General features: G+C 34.0%; 1 protein-coding gene and 2 non-coding genes across 5 annotated transcripts; all 3 read left to right on the top strand.

Annotated features, from left to right (window-relative positions):
- The first annotated feature begins 394 nt into the window (after nt 1-394).
- On the top strand, nt 395-468 carry TRNAT-AGU (transfer RNA threonine (anticodon AGU)). Its single transcript has one exon. It is a non-coding gene; the product is annotated as a tRNA-Thr (tRNA).
- Nucleotides 469-537: 69 nt separating this feature from the next.
- LOC105783196 (uncharacterized) lies at nt 538-16,901 on the top strand. 3 transcript variants are annotated; one of them, XM_012608498.2, is made up of 18 exons: nt 538-1,004; nt 1,809-1,867; nt 1,950-2,081; nt 2,990-3,130; nt 7,954-8,010; nt 8,662-8,756; nt 9,184-9,316; nt 10,428-10,601; nt 11,530-11,720; nt 11,877-11,943; nt 12,444-12,577; nt 13,252-13,318; nt 13,960-14,022; nt 14,110-14,354; nt 14,444-14,573; nt 15,101-15,193; nt 15,650-15,835; nt 16,440-16,901. In XM_012608498.2, exons 1-18 carry the CDS (start codon nt 674-676, stop codon nt 16,731-16,733), a joined length of 2,592 nt encoding a protein of 863 aa, XP_012463952.1. In that variant the 5' UTR covers nt 538-673; the 3' UTR covers nt 16,734-16,901. The 3 variants fall into 3 exon arrangements, with proteins under 3 accessions (XP_012463952.1, XP_052482290.1, XP_052482291.1); XM_052626331.1 differs by having other exon boundaries at nt 921-1,004; nt 1,946-2,081; XM_052626330.1 differs by lacking the exon at nt 7,954-8,010.
- Nucleotides 16,902-18,129: 1,228 nt separating this feature from the next.
- LOC128036471 (small nucleolar RNA snoR77) lies at nt 18,130-18,241 on the top strand. The gene has a single exon (XR_008193266.1). It is a non-coding gene; the product is annotated as a small nucleolar RNA snoR77 (small nucleolar RNA).
- Nucleotides 18,242-19,216: the final 975 nt, after the last annotated feature.

Genomic DNA, 19,216 nt, shown 5'->3' with positions numbered 1-19,216 from the left:
GACCAATTTATAATAAAATTATCGTTTGAGGATGTGTGGTGCAATTAACTCCAATAATTAATAATAAGGTTCAAAATTTTAAATCCAAAACCATTTTTACTGTTAAAATGGTTTTACTGTTAAAATTTAATGTTGAGGGAGAATATATTTTTAGTACTTTCCTCTTAACTATATCATCTTTTAATAGTCGAGTTTTAATTTGCAATATATTTTATTTTTGCACTTTATTACTTGGTCGAAGAAAAGTATTTTTTTGAATAATTTTATATTTATTATTTACGAAGCAAAGTATGTTACAAATGTACAACAACACACGATTAACATGCTGTAATTTTGAACGTTAGAAAGTTTTCTAACTAAGTTTACATAATAATATAATTACCGCTGTCAAGAAGCTCTCGTAGCTCAGTTGGTTAGAGCACCCGTTTAGTAAGCGGGAGGTCTTGAGTTCGACTCTCAACGAGAGCAAATTGTTGCCTTTCGATAATTTTAAGTTTTTAGGATTGGAATCGATTTTCCAGGAAAAGTTTTCTTTTTCTTTGGTAACAACCGTTTTTGCCTAGTCCAAGAATCCCATCCACACAAATAAAAAACTAACACTCTCAAACTCCCTCTAGGCCAACAAACAGAAGAATCATGTCAGACATATGATTTTTTTTTTTAAAACCTGAACATGCCCTTTGTTACATCTTCATCTTCATCTTCATGCCAATCCCAAATCCATTCCAAGACAATGTTTCTTGTCCACAAAACTTCCCCTCTTTTTCTCCAGAAGTTCTATCCCCAAACTGCTAGTAAGTTTAGATGTATTCCCAAGAAATTCACTGTTTCTGCTTCCCTTAACACCATAGCTGCTGCCGCTGCCTCTGGCTCTGGTGCCACCATCCATGGGGCCGTCTCTTCTGCGATTACCCAAGTAGCTGTTACTGCCTTTGCTATAGCCTCCGGGGCTTGTCTTTCCACTAAGGTTGACTTCTTGTGGCCCAAAGTGGAGGAGCAACAAGGTACCCTTCTGTTTCATTTCTTTTTGCTTTGGAATTATATGCAGTTCTGGATATTACAATATTACTTGATTTTGTGCTTCTATATATTAGAAATAGTTTTGTTACATTCCATTTTAGGCAATCCTCTAGAAGTTGGTTTTTGCAGTTCCAGATTAGGGAGTACTGAGTGTGTACTTTCTTCACGATTGGCTTATTAAGAACCTCCTCACGATCTCAGACTATGTTATTTTTTGTCTTTTTAATTTTAACAGTGTTTTCAAGCCTCCTGTTGGGGTGTGTCTGTGTGTATACTTTTTCTTCTCTAGTTCTTACAATTGTGCATATACTAAGTACTTTCTTGAATTTTCCAAATAAGCTTCTATCCTTCTATTATTGCTTTTGTCTGATTGAACCTTATTTGGATGTAAACCGTTAAAATCTGTTTTCTTTAGCATCTACATGTCACAAATGTTTTACATATTTCTAAGCTTCTTCCTGAGGTCTTGTATTACATATTTTGAGCCTAGAGGATTCTGCCTTTGATTCCTCTCAAAATTATGAAATCATGGTTGAGCATATTGAAAAGGATATAATTTTCATTAGATACCTTGTGTTCCTTCTTATTACACCAATTGTTGATTCTTGATTGTAGCTTATTAGCAAGACCATGACTGTGATTTATCCTCTTTACAGTTTACAATCACAATCTCCTGCTTTCTTTTTCTTGTTAGATGTCAAATCATTCACTGTCTTCTTACTGAATCATTTTCTTCATATTTTCTGCTCTCAATTTTCATGTTAACAACGCCAGTCAATATGGTGCAGGTTCTTTTACAGTGGAAGGAATTGATGTGACTGGCTATCCTATATTCAGTGAGGCAAAGGTTTGCCATGTCTCGTTGCCTCATGAGTATGACTTGCATATAGTCCTCTTCTTCCACTAAAACACTGAATTTGTGAAGGCAGGTGCAAAAAGCTATTGCATTTGCAAAAAGAGCTCACAATGGGCAGTTTAGGAAAACAGGAGACCCGTACTTATCGCATTGCATTCACACAGGAAGAATATTAGCTATGTTGGTTCCATCAACTGGCTTACGAGTATGAAACTGTATAACCAACTACTATTAAGTTTATTATATTATGCGTGTCTTTATTATGCTGTTCTTCTGATAATCTTCCATCAGCTTACCATATGCCTGCTATTTGCACTCACAAAAATTGCATGTATGCAGGGATGGCACTACATATATGGTAGGGGCGAGCACAACCCACTTCTTAGACCCAATTAGAGCCAAGCCCAGTTGCAAGATTTAAACAACTTAAGTTTTCTTGTAAAAAAAAGAACAAATGGCTTAAGCTTCATGTTAAAAAAAAAGTTTCAAACCCTTCCCAATTAACTTAAGAAAAAAAAATAAACTTTCTCAATTCAAAATAAACTCTAGGCTCTGCAAGTATTAGGTATTGAGAGCCAAAAAGGCTACGACAAACCGTGATTTCAATTTATATTTGCTGACCCCCCAAATGTTTTATCCTGGTTCCATCCCTGCATGCATGGTGTATTTATTTCATTCTTCAGCACATCAGCCTAGTGTTTTCTTTCATTGATCCATCTTTATACTTGTAGCCGTAGACCAGTATAATATGATCATTACTCTCTTCCAGAGAAGTTAGGGGACCATTACAAGTATTACTCAGTGTTGTAGGCTAGGAAAACATCTTACAGTAAAAGCAATAGCCATTGTGATGTTTTAATCAGTATTTATCTACAGCCATTTTGATGTTAATGGTTAGCAGTTGGTCCTTATGTACCAATGATTACATGGGTAGATAGTTGATTAAACTCAATTGATGTCAGTATGGAAACTTATTTCATATAGTATTATGCTTACTAAAATGCATTCTTTCTTATTATTACTAAAAGGAGCACTTAAGAGTTTCGGGGTTGCTTAAGAAACTTGCTTCACTTTCAGTTAGTTCCTTAACTAAGGCTGGAAAGTTTGCTGCAGGCTGTTGACACTGTTGTGGCTGGGATATTACATGATGTGGTTGATGATACATGTGAACGTTTGTTCAGTATAGAAGCAGAGTTTGGTGATGATGTAGCAAGGTTGGTAGCGGGTGTTTCTAGATTAAGTTATATAAATCAGGTAAAGCTCATTTTTGTTTGTTCTGTCTGTAGGATTATCTTGATAATATGAATCATTTTCTCTTGTATTTTCAACAGAAAAATTTACATGGCTATTTATACTAAAAGAGTAGGCCTAACGAAGCAAACATAATCAGTACATTAAATCAATAATCCTATTTTTAAGCTAATCTAAACCCTAAAAATTAGTAATGAGATTAGCTGAGATAAGCTGTCAACACTCCCCCTCAAGTTGGTGCATAAATGTCACACATGCCTAATTTGCACACCAAATTATGGTAGCTTTTGTTGTTAAGTCCTTTAATGAACACATCAGTTAATTGTTTGTCAGAGGCTACATGACTTTTTCTTTGAAGTGTCGATCAATTTTTATGTGCTTTGTTCGATCATGTTGTACTGGGTTTTTAGCTATACTGATGGCAACCTTGTTGTCGCAATATAAGGATAATTTTCCTTTATTTGACAACTTTAATTCCTCCATAACTTTTAATAACCACAGTAGCTCACAAACGCCTTAGCCATGGCTCTGTATTCTGCCTCAGCACTTGATCGAGCGGCCACACTTTGCTTCTTGCTTCTTCAAGTGACTAAGTTTCCTCCCACAAATGTGCAATATCCAGATATAGACCTCCTATCATCCAGAGATCCAACCCAATCTGCATCTATAAAGGCTTCTATCTGGAGATGACCATGTTTAGAAAAGAGGAGACCTTTTCCTGGGGTAGACTTTAGGTAGCGTAGAATGCGAAAGACAGCCTGCATATGAGACTTTCGAGGATAGTCTACCAACCAAACTTTGATATCTTTCTTTATCCACTGACTCTCCTATTCTAGCTTGAAACTTATGATTGCTTTCTATAGGTGATTTTTCAGGTTTGCATCCTATCATACCTATCTCAATCAAGAGCTTTAAGATGTATTTTATTTGAGATCTGAAGATTCTTTTCTTTGATTTGGCAACTTTAATTCCCAAGAAATATTGTAACTTCCCTAGATTTTTTATTTCAAATTCTTAAGCCAAACATTGTTTCAGTGGAGCCATTTCTTCCTCATCATCTCATGTCATTACTATGTCATCAACATATACAACAAGAAGAGTAATCTTATCCTTGTGATGTTTTATAAAAAGGGTATGATCAGCATTGCTTTGTTGATAACAAAAAGTGATCATAACTTTGCGGAATCTGTCAAACCATGCTCTTGGAGATTATTTTAATTCATACAAAGCTTTCTTCAATCTACATACTTTGCCTTGCGTTTTTGCATTATTAAATCCAGGAGGAATCTCCATATATACTTCCTCTTCTAAGTCGTAAGAATGCATTCTTCACATCAAATTGTTATAGGTTCCAATCAAGGTTGGCTGCACAAGATAACAAAATTCTAAAAGTGTTTATTTTGGCAACAGAGGCAAACGTCTCTTGATAGTCTACTCCATAAGTTTGAGTGAAGCCTTTAGCAACCAATCTGACTTTGTACCTTTCAATTGAACCATCAGACTTGTGTTTCACAGTAAACACCCGTTTGCATCCTACCAAATTCAAACGTCTCTTGATATTCTACTATAAGTTTGAGTGAAACCTTTAGCAACCAATCTGGCTTTGTACCTTTCAATAGAACCATCAGACTTGTATTTCACAATAAACATCCGTTTGCATCCTATCAAATTCTTGTCTACTAGAGGAGTTACTAGCTCCCAAGTCTCATTTTTTGCTAGTGCTTTCATTTCTTCAACCATGGCTTCTTTCCACTTGGAATCTTCAAATGCTTCACGCCAATCCTGTGGAATAGACACAGAGGACAAAGAAAAGAAAAAAGCTTTATAGGGAAGGGATAATGAGTCATAAGAGATAAAGTTGGATATAAGGTCTCTAGTACAGGATCTAACACATTTTCTTTGGATAGTTGGTTTATCTAAATCATTAGGGGTAACTCACCAGAAGAGGAAGATTCTAGGCACATAGTAGGTTGCATGATCTCTTTTTGAATGGTAGTCTCCCCTTGAGCAATTCCTCTTGAACAATGGTGTTTTCTGGAACAATAGTCTCCCCTTGAACAGTAGCTTCCTCTTGTACAGTGGTGTTTTTTGGAATAAGATTTTCAATAGTTAGTCAGGTATGACTTATTCTCTTTCATTGTTCTCCCCCTGAAGAGGTGATTGAGTTGTACGGTAATAGGGCTTAGTTTCTCTAAATGTAACATCCATACTAACGAAAGTTCTTCATGAAGGAGAATGATAAAACTTGTAACCTTTCTATGTTAGAGAATACCTAATGAACACGCATTTAAGGGCTCGTCAATCTAATTTGCCTACTTTTCGATCATGGATATAACAGACATCCAAATATCCTGGGAGGAACAGTATAATTATTTTTACCTTGTAAAATTTTCAAAGGACATTTGAAATTAAGGGTTCTGAGTGACATTCTATTAATAAGGTAGGCGGCTATAAGAATTGTGTCCTTCCAGAATGATTTTGGAACGTTCATGGAAAACATAAGAAATCTGGCGACTTCCAACAAATGCCTGTTTTTCCTTTTAGCAATCCCATTTTGTGAACTAGTACCGAAACAAGTTGTCTGATGGATTATCCCATAAGACTCCAAATAGGTATCAAAATTGTACTTTGTACCATTGTCAGTTCTAAAAAACTGTATCTTAGCAGCATCAAATTGAGTACACACCATTTTATGAAAAGATTGGAAGCATGTAAACACATTATTTTTCGATTTTAGCAAATACACCCAAGTCATCCTAGTGCAGCAATCAATAAAAGTAACAAACCACTGATTACCAGATAATGACGTATGTCAAGTTGGTCCCCATACATCAGAATAAATAGTCATAAAAGGAGTATTACTTCTATTATTTCTTTCGAAGGATAAAAATTTTTAGAGCTTCACAAAACAATGACTCAAACCGAGTCTTTGAAAATAATCAGGAATATAACTTTTCCATAACAAAAAATGATGGGTGTCCTAACTGTTTATGCCACTTCATTATTTATTGTTTGATAACCTTACTACCTCCAAAAAAGGCTTGAATAGATTCACTACTGCTCTCCAGCAATCTACCACTGCCAATCTTCTTCCCTGTTTGAAGATCCTGGAATCCACTGCCAGATTTTTGTGATGTCACTAACAAATAAAATGTTAACCGGAGAAACATGTAGTATAGAGGATAGTTTAATATTGGGTGTACAGTTGACAGAACCCGATCCAGTTACAGGAGTAAAAGACCCATCAGCTATCCTGACACTTTCTTTTGTTTGACTTGGGAAGTAGTTTAAAATTTTTTTAGAAGAACCTGTCGTGTCTATTCGCACCAGAATCAATAACCCATGAGTCAATATTAACATGAGTATTAAAGGCATTACCTGACTCTACAAAATTTGATGTTGGATTCTTTTTTAATTCTGCCATTTTCTTCTAAAATAAAATGCACCACAACAGCCAATAACAGCAAGGAAGGTCAGAGAAACGACAACAAAGCCAACGATGGTGGTTAGAAAATCAAACTTAACCGGATTTTGAGATTTTGCCGGAGATGAGACTGTGACTCTGTTGAAGGGGGCGGTGAGAAAAAAAATAGGCCAAAAAATGGAGAGTACCAAATTGGCATTTTTAGGGTTTGGAAATTTTGAAAAAATAGGCTCCCTAAATCTGGATTCTCAAGCTCTTGATACCATGTTGTTAATATGAATTCTTTCCTCTTGTATATTCAACAGAAAAATTTACATGGCTATTTATACTAAAAGAGGAGTCCTAACTAAGGAAACATAATCAATACATTAAATGAGTAATCCTAATTTTAAACTAATCTAATCCCTAAAAATCAGTAATGAGATTAGCTGAGATAAGCTGTCAACAGATTATCATCCTTAAATCTTTATTTCATTAAAAAGTATTTGTAAGCAGTAAGCTTACTTATGTGGTATCTTAGCCCTTTAATAAGGATAGCTTATTATTGCACCTTTTCCTATGTTGGTGACGCACTGGGGTCTTGGAGAGCTGACTCCAGTCTTCAGGGGTGAAGCTGGAAACTCATTTTTGGGGCCAGAATTGAATTATAATTTTTTGGAGGGTCTAACAGCATGTTTTAAACTGGAAAGGAAAAATTAAAGCTGAAAGACAAGAATAAGAGAAGAAAATAAGTACCTTATTGATGGTTGTGTTATATTTTCATCATAAAGTATGCTTATGTTGACATGTAAAGATCCAGCAACTTATCAGTTTTATAACTCATTTTTAATTGAAAAATGAATTGTTGAAAAATAACGATTTCTGGAAATTTGAGATGGTATTCACCAGAAATTCCTAGGATGTGTCGATCAACTCTTTGACTATATTATAAACTCCATAAAACAAAAGCATTACTTAGGCATGTTTTTCTTCCATTAGATCTTTTTTTTTTCAATTGGAAATCGGATAAATTATCGGGAAACAACTTCTTTCAAAGTAACTCTTATTTTTTTCCTTTGCCTTACTACAAAATGCAGAAGGGGTTTTACATCTGATATCTGATATGTTATGTACATGAAAGATATGCCTCATCAATTGATAGCAATGATAGGAAACCATAACGATCTTGCCGTCAGTTTTAGAAAGTTTGAATTATGAATTCTTGTCCTTTCTTCTTATTGTTTTTCCAGCTACCTTAGTTAATATTTGCCATCTTTGCTTTTTCTCCCCTGAGTTGCTTCAATTGCCTGACGCCTGTGTGGTGCAATATCATGGTCATGCTTTTGTTTTTTGGATCCTCAGATTGTAATATTTAATGCCTTCCACTATATAGACAGTCATGCGATTAATATATCGTTTGCAGCTTCTACGGAGACATCGAAGGATAAATGTTAACCAGAGTACCCTTAGTCACGAAGAGGTATGTGGTTGGAGAATCTCCACTATAACAGATAAATGTAATGTTTTACAAACTAATTTATAATCTAAACCTTAGGTGAAACTTCATAATTTATATGGCTGCACATTACAATAAGGTAAAACATCAGCTGAATATTTTGATATGACTAAATTGTATATTCAATGTATAAGTTAGTTTTGTTTTGTGTTTGTTGTTGGGAGGTCAGTTGAAATGGTTTTGTGTGCTTTCTCTAACATGCACTGAACTTAAAAACCATAGTTTTACACTTAAAAGAAGTGGTCAAAACGTAAATATTAATACATAAGGGAAATTGAAAACAAAAGTAGGAAAATGTACAAATGCATATTGCAAGGATCTAAGTGATAATAGTTACACGTAACTGTGATATCTCATAAGGGTCTTGGGAGCAATTGTGTGGAGTCCTCTAAGGAAGTGTCAATTTCTGTTATGGTTCAAAGCGCTCTGTTTGCTCTTGTGGTCATCTTCAAGAATTATCTGTGTGTATGGATGGGGATGGTATGCGCTTAAAGAACTAGCTGGGTAGGAAACTATAATATATGGTCATAGAAAAATGAATAACTTAAGTTGTACTTAACAAGCATTAGAGGCTGTTGTATTCTGATTTTTGTATTGTTTTCTTTTGATTCTAAGGCTAATAATCTACGTGTCATGCTCTTGGGAATGGTTGATGATCCAAGGGTGGTGCTTATCAAACTGGCGGACCGTCTTCACAATATGAGAACAATGTAATGTCTCTTAAATTTACCTATTTGATTTATTATAAGATGAGAACAGATTTCCTTTTTTAAAATTATCTAGTTCATTTGAAAAAGCAACTAAAATTGGTCTAGTTGTCATTAACCTTCCCAAGGAGGGTCAAGGAAGTTTTAAATCTGCCATCCCATGTATCAAGACAACTAATTCATAGAAATTAAGAAAAAGAACTGTTTTTCGAATCTTTTGGATTTAAAATTGTAAAGCCCTTTACAAATCTTGCAGCTTGGACACTTTCTCCATCCTATGAAGAAATACAAGGAGATTGTTCCACAGTATATGAAGTTCTGGGATATTTATAACAAAATCTTTGGTGCTATAATTCTTGAATGTTTTTAAGGTTAATCTTCATGATATTGTTGTATGAAGTGCACTCAAAGATGTGATCATTCTTTACAGTTATGCCCTGCCACTAGCTAAGGCTCAAGCTGTTGCACAAGAAACCTTACTTGTTTGGTGTTCCCTAGCTTCCAGATTGGGTCTGTGGGCATTGAAGGCGGAGCTGGAAGATCTATGTTTTGCAGTTCTTCAGGTATAGAGCTGCCATTTCAGTTCATGGTAGAAGTGAGAGCTCAGTCTTAATATTATTAAAATGTTCATTGCATTTCATAATATTACGTTGCAGATTTAGTCCTTATTCTTGTACTCCATTCGTCATGTAGGTTGAGGATGATTTATTCTGTTAGTGGCACATATATTTCATTCGGGCATGCTTGATGTATTTTGTAATGTTAGTTTTAAGTGATATTATGTTCAAGTTTAGGGTTTAGTTTGGCCTTTCAAGTTGGTCTTTCTACTTATTTCCAACTGGGTTTAGGTTGGATGTTTAACGTGATATTACAGCCTTCTTTCTCTCTACTTCTTCTTCTTCTTCTTTTTTTTTTTTCAATTTTGTGGTATTATATTTATGACTCCAAAACATTAGAGCCTTCTTTCTCTTTTCTTTTTCTCTCTAGTTTTTGTTGAAGTACTATAGTAAATCTAAACTAATTTATGTGAAAGTGGGATGCATATATCATGCACGAGTTTTTAAATTGGCACATCTCAATCATGAAAGCTTCACTTGATTTTTTTTCTATATGAGAAATATATTTCTCTTTTCCCGATTATAGTCAAAAAATAAAAAAGAACGTATTTATTGAATACTTAAAATTTGGGTCCTAACACTTAAAACATTTTAAGATCAATTATAGCATGAGTTAATGGATTCTACTTTCATGATCAGGCATTGCTATATGGAACTGCAATTCAATGTACTTGACGGTTGTGTTAGATAGCCTTCTTATTGCCTTTTTAGATCCATGCAGTAACAGCAATATTTTGCATTGACTTTTAGGTCCATGTTATCAACACACTTAGGATGAATGCGCCGTTAACCATATTGCATATAGTGTGATTAAGATTGTCAAGGATAAAGAATTAGAAAAAAATGGCACTCTTTGATTTTTGGGGGGGGGGGGGGGGGGAACCTGTATGCCATAGTGTTATTGTAATCAATGTCATGAATTAAAATTCTTTTATGAAAAGCTACGATAGCTTCTTCTTTTTTGGTCGGAAGGTACTATTGTTAAGTTCTAACTAAAAATGGGAAGTCTTTTGGATTATGTATTTCAATAAATTTTTTAATCAATACTATGATGCAGCCTCAAATATTTAGAAAGCTACGAGCTGATCTGGCTTCAATGTGGAGTCCTAGCAATAAAGGAACATGTCCTAGACGAATATCTGCGAAAGGAAGTTGGTCCTCCATGCAGGGAAATGATTCAGTACATGAGGTTGAAGCTCCTATGCATGATGAAGATATAACTAGCATAAAGGTAACCGTGTGCTGTGTCTGGATGCTCTCTAAACTCTCTGTGGTTGGCTAAAAGCTTGCTTCGATATATTAGGATTGTGCCAATCTTAATAATTACCCATTGATAGACGGTTTTTAATGCATAATGTTGTTTTTTCCTTCCTGCCAGAAAATGGAAAAAGAAAGAAAAACTTGGTCATTTTAGCCTTCATTTTATATACTAAATACTCGTGTTATTCTTAGTGAACCATTGACAGTGTGAAAATATTTAATATGTGCTGCCGCTGGCTACCTTCAGCATGTAATCTTCAAAAGTTATCTCAGTTTACATCTATATTGATTAGTGAACATCATAGTTTGCTTCGATTCTTTAGCAAAGAACATGTGGTAGTTTATTAGCTGTTGTCAAGAATTTCTGGCCAAACTAGGCTTGTCAAATTCTTGTGAGTGTTGCATTTTGTAGTTTAATTTTTTGTCAGATTGTTTGTTTGTGCTTTACCAAATAATCTGCACAAGATTCATACTCTTCCTTGACTATATTGGAAACCTTTTGTTTAATACAAAATAAAATTTGAGAAACAAATAGGAGATGAATTTGAGAAACCCGATGTTAAAAGGTCGTAATTGAGGATCTGAACTTCTAATGTTTCATACTCGTTATATCATTGCAATATATTAATTTTGAGGAATTTTCCTTTCAAAAAGTACCAGGCAGTCTTTATTTCCTACGGCTTAGATGCATTGGCTGGCTCTAAATTCAGTTTTTTTTTTTTTAAATGTTTGTAATAATTATTCTCACAGCATGTGAGCTCGTCTGGAAGCTTCAATGCTGAAGAAAAAGTGTTGGACCGTTGGAGGGGGTTGAGTCAGTAGGAAGAGAAGCAAGTGATGTAATGTAACATTGGGACCTTAATTATAAGTAATTAGTTCCAGTTGTTTTATTCATGCAGGATCTTTTGGAAGCAGTGGTTCCTTTTGACATCTTATTGGATCGTAGAAAGCGGGTTAACTTTCTTAATAATCTCGGGAAAAGTTCAGAGATGGAACCAAAACCAAAGGTTGTGCAGGATGCTGGAATTGCTCTAGCATCTCTTGTTGTTTGTGAGGAGGCACTTGAAAGGGAGTTATTCATATCAATTTCGTATGTTTTGCTTGTCTTATAATCTGTTCTTACTTTTTTCTAACAAAACTATTTTGGTTTATTTATTAGTTTTAATTCCTGTGTATCTAGGAGCAACTATTGTTAGTTTGGTCATTTCTTCTACATGCTTTCTCATACTGCTCTTTTGCGCTGCAGTTATGTCCCAGGGATGGAGGTTACTTTGTCCAGCCGATTAAAAAGTTTGTATAGTATCTACAGCAAGGTATGAGTAACAATTAAGGTATTTGTATTGACTTTTGGATTCTTTGTTTCTTAATTGTAAAATGATATAACAGTGCTTAAGGGTATTGTTAGAATCATATGTAGTCAAAGCTTAGTTTAAAAGTTTGCTTGGGACATGGTTAATATTGTTGGAGTAAAACTATTATTATGTTGTAGCTGTGGCTTGTAGCTGTAGGTTTTAGCAATGTAATGAGACATCTAAGAATAAATGAAGAATCCTGAACCTTCTATGCTTGTAAACACTTATCAACATGTAGTATACTATATAGGAGACTTTATGCAGTCAAAATGTAATGATTCATTGGATCCTTGAAGCATTAATTTTGGCCTTTCAGAATTATATTATGAATCAAGCCAGAAATAAAATGTGATTCTAAAATCTTTTAGTAAAAATAAGCAAGCAGTCTGAGCTGAATTCTGGTTCAGAAATCCCTTTGTAATATCTGCCCATGTTTAGTTTGTTTTTTCATCTTCCTGTAGATGAAAAGGAAAGATGTCGGCATCAATAAAATATATGATGCACGTGCACTGAGGGTAGTTGTTGGAGACAAGAATGGAACCCTACATGGTCCGGCAGTTCAATGTTGCTACAGTCTTCTCAACATTGTACATAGGTATTTCAATGTGTTTATTTGGTTCTATTTTATTTAATAGAAAATTTTTCAATGATTAGCATTGTAAAAAAAAAGAATGTCGATAATGGCAAGAAAAGAGAGAAAAAAATAGAACACATAGTAAAAAGGAAACCATTTTGGGAAAAAATCATGGGAAGAGGAGAAGAAAATTCACTATATCGAATTCGGATGATACAAGAGGAGAGACGATTACGTCTATTTATATTTGTAAAACCTATTCTAATCAAAGTCAAATAAGAGTAATGCAGTAAGGTTAAAACACTTTATTCTAATCAACATCAAATAGAGAAAACATACTTCTATACGGATTTCACTTGTGTAGCCTGTACCGTACCGGGGTGTGGGGGCCGGAGATTCTCCTATCTTACTACTTGTATTTTTATTTTACAAGAATTTGGGGTCACATATCTTTAACAAGTATAGTTTGTTTAGGATTACTTTTAGTTTTTATGTCATGGGTTTTTGGAAAGATATATATATAGTAGAAAAAACATAATATATAGTTTATGTTTGTGGATAATTTCTTTGGCTTATGGTAGCAGTATTTATACAAATGTAGAAGTTCTCAGTTTTAACATATTCATAAACCGTATTTCTCAATGATGATGTCGTTTTCTTAAAGAAATAAGAGTCGAACTATCCTTTATCTGCAGGCTTTGGACTCCAATTGATGGTGAATTTGATGATTACATTGTTAATCCAAAACCCAGTGGCTATCAGGTAATATTTTGCAAATGTTCATAGATTTTTGAAGAAATGAATATATCAACATAGTCCTCCACAGATGTAAGGCCAAACATGTATTTAACAAGCTTCACATCTTATGACAATTAATGTATGTATCAAGGTTCTGCCTTTTGATACTCCATTCTAGGTGGTAGCTGTAAAGTTGTTTGTGAGAACTAATACAGTCTTATTTAGTCTCTTAAAGTGAGTTGAAGAACGTTTCAGGGATGAATTGTGCTTTGGATGGTTCGTTAACATCAATTTTGCACCAAGAAACAGTGTAAAATTTTAACTTAGATTCATAGAGTTGATTAAGCTGTAAATCCTCCTTATTTTCTCAAAGTTAAAATAGGAGCATGGAAACAGTTTATCTACCAATCATTCGATTGAAAAGTCTTTATCTTGCAAGAAACAAATTTTCTACTCAAGCATAATTAATTGACTTAATCAACATAATGCAATGCCTGATGTGTAATTATGAAACAACAATGACTAGGTTGTATTTTTCTGTTTTTTAATCAATCAAAGGGAAATTGCAAGAAGAGCTCTCCACATACTTGGAGCATAAAGCAAAATATATTTCCTGCCTATATTTTGGGTCTCATTTCTGACAAATTTTCCATTGCCAAATGCAGTCTTTGCACACTGCAGTACAAGGTCCTGATGCCTCACCTCTGGAAGTTCAGATCCGTACACAGGTTCAGAACTTATTCCAGGTTTATTTGATGTCACACTTGGGTGAGATTGAGATTCAATTATCTAATAGTAGTGCTAAACTTTCTCAGAGAATGCATGAATATGCTGAACATGGACTTGCTGCCCACTGGCTTTATAAAGAAACTGGAAATGATTTACCTTCCATAAGCGTCTTGGATGAATCTGAAATAGAAGAATCATCCTATCTCCCTGAAGATCTGGATGATCAAAATTCCATGGACTATGAGTCGTTTCAGAGGTATAGCTCCCTGAAAGTGGGACATCCAGTCCTCAGAGTGGAAGGAAGTAACCTACTTGCTGCAGTTATAATCAAGTATGTTATAACTCTATACCTAATGTTCTATTGTTTGTACCTGCTAATCTTCACATTTAATAAACTGGTGCTTGAAATTGCATCCACAGAGTAGATAAGGAGGCTAGAGAGTTGCTTGTTGCTGTGAGCTTCGGATTGGCTGCTTCTGAAGCAGTAGCTGACAGAAGGTCTTCTTTCCAAATAAAGCGATGGGAAGCTTACGCTAGGTTATACAAAAAGGTGCTTTGCTTCGCTGCTTATCTTTGTTTTCAGTCAAGTACATTGCAATGGATAATGCTATAATCACTTCCCAGAGGTAAACATATGTCACAGAATGGGCCCCATTTATCACTGTGCTGTTTCCAATGAGAGGTGGCTGGGAGATAAATAAGGATTCTTCATCTATTATACAAAGTTGGACTTGATCTTGCTGCTTTTATTTAAAAGAAAACCAGGCTGTTGAAAATCCATCTTTGAAATGACTTAAGAGGAGAACCTCGCAAGTTGTATTCTGCTAGAACTTTTAAGTTCTTATTGGAGCTGAAAAGCTGGTGTTATGTGCAAAATGATGTGGTATTGAATGATGACTAAGGTTTTATAGTATATGAACAACACAGTAACTTTAGGCCTCTAAAATCTAAATCTTCAGAATGCCTTGAGCTTTGATAGGCTTTCATGTTCTGATAGTCGAATAATCGAAAGTGGGATGACTTGTTAACTTTTAAAACTACTGACTTGCTTTGCTGATATCAACTTTGGCTTACCAGGTTTCGGATGAGTGGTGGTGTGAACCAGGACATGGGGACTGGTGTACTTGCCTTGAGAAATATACACTTTGTAGGGACGGAATATACCATAAGGTACATCTTCCAAGCACTTATTGAGGAAAATAAATGTCTTCAATCTTGCTTAGTGTGTTTTTGCAATTTGGATGAGGTATTTGAAAATTCCATGGACTCTGGAATAAGGAAATGGCGCAATCTAGAATCCAAGAACTTTAAAATCTATTTTTGGGTAATCATTTGAGACATTATTGAAGAAAAGGAACAAGTTTTTATTACCTGATTTTATTTCTCTTTTCTTCTCACCTGCTTCTCTTCGTTTCCATTTTTGAATGTTTGTATCAATGGCACGTCCCTTGTCTTGTGAGCATCTCAAAAATTTCAACAGCAAACATATTTAATAAACCATTAAGAACTTTGCACATCAGTGAACTTTGCAAACATATTTAATAAACCATTAAGAACTTTAACTGATCAGTATATTGGTCTACTGTGAGAAGATTTGCTTACCTCATTAAAATTATTTCCATGCAGCAAGACCAGTTCGAACGTCTTTTGCCGACCTTTATTCAAGTGATCGATTTGACTGATCAAGAAGAATCTGAATATTGGACTGTTATGTCTGCTGTTTTTGAAGGCAAACCAGTTGAATCTATTGAATCAAGGCCCAACCTAGATTATGTTGCTTCCAATTCAATTGAAGCTAGCATCAACCGCAAGGTTAGGTTGCAATAACATTTATAAAGACATTTTTCAGTTGTTGAAGTATGACTTCCAGTTTCCAAGCATGCAATTTCCAGTTGAATACATGCTTATATCCCTGAATTTGCATTCAGAATTATTTAATTTCTTTTTCCCTGATCGTATATTTATTTTCCTTTTCTCGTTAACCTTATCCTTTTCTCGTTAACCTTATCCTTTACAGCATTGCTAATATAGAATTGGTGTTTGTGATTTCTACTATCAATTGATCGAATTTTCCTAGTTCTAGCAAGACAGTACTAATAAGCTTTTTTATTTTACTTTGATGTGTTAGCTATGGGACCTAGAACTCTATTTGTTTGGGACTTGAACCTAAGACCATCAATATGAACCTGTATTCAACTATTTAACTACTCAAATCATGCATACATTTTAATTTCTTTACCACTTGAGTGATTCTAAGATCCTCATTTTATGTATTGCTTCCCCTTTCGTACACTTATACAATACAAACTATTTTTCTCTAAACGCAATCATGTGGCAATGGGGTAGTATTTTTTTTCCTGAACGGTTCACCTCTAATTAGAATGAAATGTACTGAGTTCTGACTTTAATTATATAGGTACGATTGTTAAGGACCATGCTTCAATGGGAAGAGAAACTACGGTCGGAATCAAGTTTTGGAAGACAAGATGGTGGTGCAAAATCAAGAAACAACGCTGATTCGGTTGTTCTTGGGGAAGTAGTTATTATATGTTGGCCTCATGGTGACATAATGAGACTGAGAACTGGCAGCACTGCTGCAGATGCTGCAAGAAGAGCAGGGCTTGAGGGAAAGCTAGTTCTAGTTAATGGTCTACTGGTATTGCCTAGCACAGAGCTCAAAGACGGCGATGTTGTAGAAGTAAGATCGTAAAGAAACATGTATATATGACGGGGTAAACCAGATTTCATTGCCATTGGTAAATATATGGGCTTAGTGGGGCGAATTATGCTGCACTGCAAAGCAATTGATTTCCATATTCAATGTAAATACAGAAATTTGTAGAGAGCATGAATGAATGACCAAATTTCTCTTCTTGTATCCCTTTCTTTAAAATTAGTTTATCATCATGGAAGCCTTTGTCAAACGCCAGAAGAATTGAGCTGTGGTAGTGTATAATAGATAATGATCACGCTGGGATGTTCTTTTATCTCCTCAATGGCTTGTTGAAGATGATAAACTGAATAGTTATTCAACTCATTTAGATAAAAGAAAAAATTATAATCTATCTTTAGTAATATATGAAAGTTATTTCTCAATTTAATAAATCAAGTTCTAGATGTTATATACTTGTACAATATTTCATACGTTAATTTATTATCTTATGTTTTAATTTTTATGTTGTATGTTACGTCGGAAGTGCCAAAGTATGGCTATCACTCCCATAATTTTGTCATAATTATTTGAGATTTTATCATATATTTTATTTATACAATTTAAAGACTCGTAGTAAATTTTAATTTCAATTGTGAAATTAAACATTTTACAAAATAATTATCTATTTATTTATTTATAGTTATTTTATTTAAATTTCAATGCATTTGGTTATTTATATTGTATATATTTTTATTATTGAATGTTGGGTTTAAAATCCTACAAATAAAACACACAACTTTTATTTAAAGTTAAATGCAAATTAAGAATCATAAATTTCAAAAATAAAATTCTAAAATCAAAGTGCATAAGTTAATTTACTTGAGGTGTAAGCAGAGAAAGGGGTACAAATGATCCCAACATAAACGGAACATTAAGCAAAACATATGAAGAATGAATGTGTGGCCAAAGTGAGGCAAAACCGATCGAAAACAAGAGTGCAAGTGAAACACTAGTAGCAAAATCCTAAAGTATCTGAGGTATAGCCAGGGTGCAAGCAAGGCCTTGCCTCCCCTTGTTAAGTTCTTCTCAAATATTAATAATTTAATTTAATCCATTTTAGCTTTTTTGTTAAATTAAAAGTTAAAAATTGAATCTCAGTCATTTCAATACAAAATCTCAAATTTAGCCCTTAAACTTCTTTTTAATTTTATCCCAGCCACTAACACAGTTTCAATCTTCACTTTTGCAGAATATCAAAGCAAAACATAACATGGTGTCAGTAACACTACAAAATTAAGGACTTTTAGGAGAGACGAAAATATCAAATGTCCCTAACATCATATAATGGACAGATGTTCTAAGATTTCGTCTCATAATCACTAACCTAATCATTTTTGGAGATTGACGATAAAATGATAATCTCTAGAAAGTTTTAAATTTTTGGAGATGACGATGGCAAATGGGGGTGTTAAACTGCTCGGAAACTATAAGTAATGCTTTTGCTCTTCAGACTTGATGAGGTTGTATATCCCCTTTGAAACTGGTATAGTAAGCCTAAGTACGTTCTTTTTCTTTCATGTTGTGATGTGAAACTCTAACGATTAAGATTAGGCTTGCCATTACCATGATCCATATCAGAGATTTAAATTGCGGTCGCAGCCGTGTTTTCGGTCACGTTGTGTTTATCGCAGTTGCTGACATAACGGATGCTATTGCGGTCACTGTGGGTATCGCGGTCGTGAATTTTTTTTAAAATTCGCACAACTTATTGTAAAATATAATAATTATAATTATAATTATAAAAAGTCACTTTTAATGATTTTTAGAGTGTTTTTTAACACTTAGGAACTTTTATTAATATGATATGAGAACATAACTTTTATAATCATTAATTATTCTTACATTTATTTACTTAATTTTCTAAGAATGTTATATTAACTTATAACAAAGTAAAAAAATATTAAACATTTATCATATTTAATAAGTTTGAAAGTTTTATAGATAAAATAATTGAAAATTCATACTTGAGAGATGTCTTCAATATTTCTTGACACTTTGAAGACGGTGAATATATAAACATTCTATGCTACAAAAGGAAAAAAGAAGATAAATGTATAGATTCTCATTAATTATTCCTATTTCTTACCACTTATTCTCACTCTCATTCTACTTTCATATATAGTTTAATATGATTCGATTCTTAATTATCTTTTCATAAAATATACTCTATTCATTTATCTAAAGATATATTTTAAATGTTTTAATATCATCAAAATTAAGAACATTAACAAAAGTTTTCTTTTAAAAAAAACATACCTTACAAATAATGGTAGTGGTACGATTTAGTTTTCACCAATTAATGGAATGATGAGGAAGATCAGATCCTTCACATTCACTTTGAGAGCGTTCTTGACTTGATTCTCTCCAAAAAAAGTAACATTTTCACCTTGGTTTTTATATAATTGATATGGAGGATATATTTGAGGAGGAGGATACATAAGAGTTGGAGGTGGGTGATACATTGGTGGTGGAGGATGCAT

Source organism: Gossypium raimondii, chromosome 13 (genome assembly GCF_025698545.1).
Source record: "Gossypium raimondii isolate GPD5lz chromosome 13, ASM2569854v1, whole genome shotgun sequence".
NCBI lineage: Eukaryota > Viridiplantae > Streptophyta > Magnoliopsida > Malvales > Malvaceae > Gossypium > Gossypium raimondii.
Note: the sequence above shows the minus strand (reverse complement) of the source record. Positions and strands in the feature narration are given on the sequence as shown.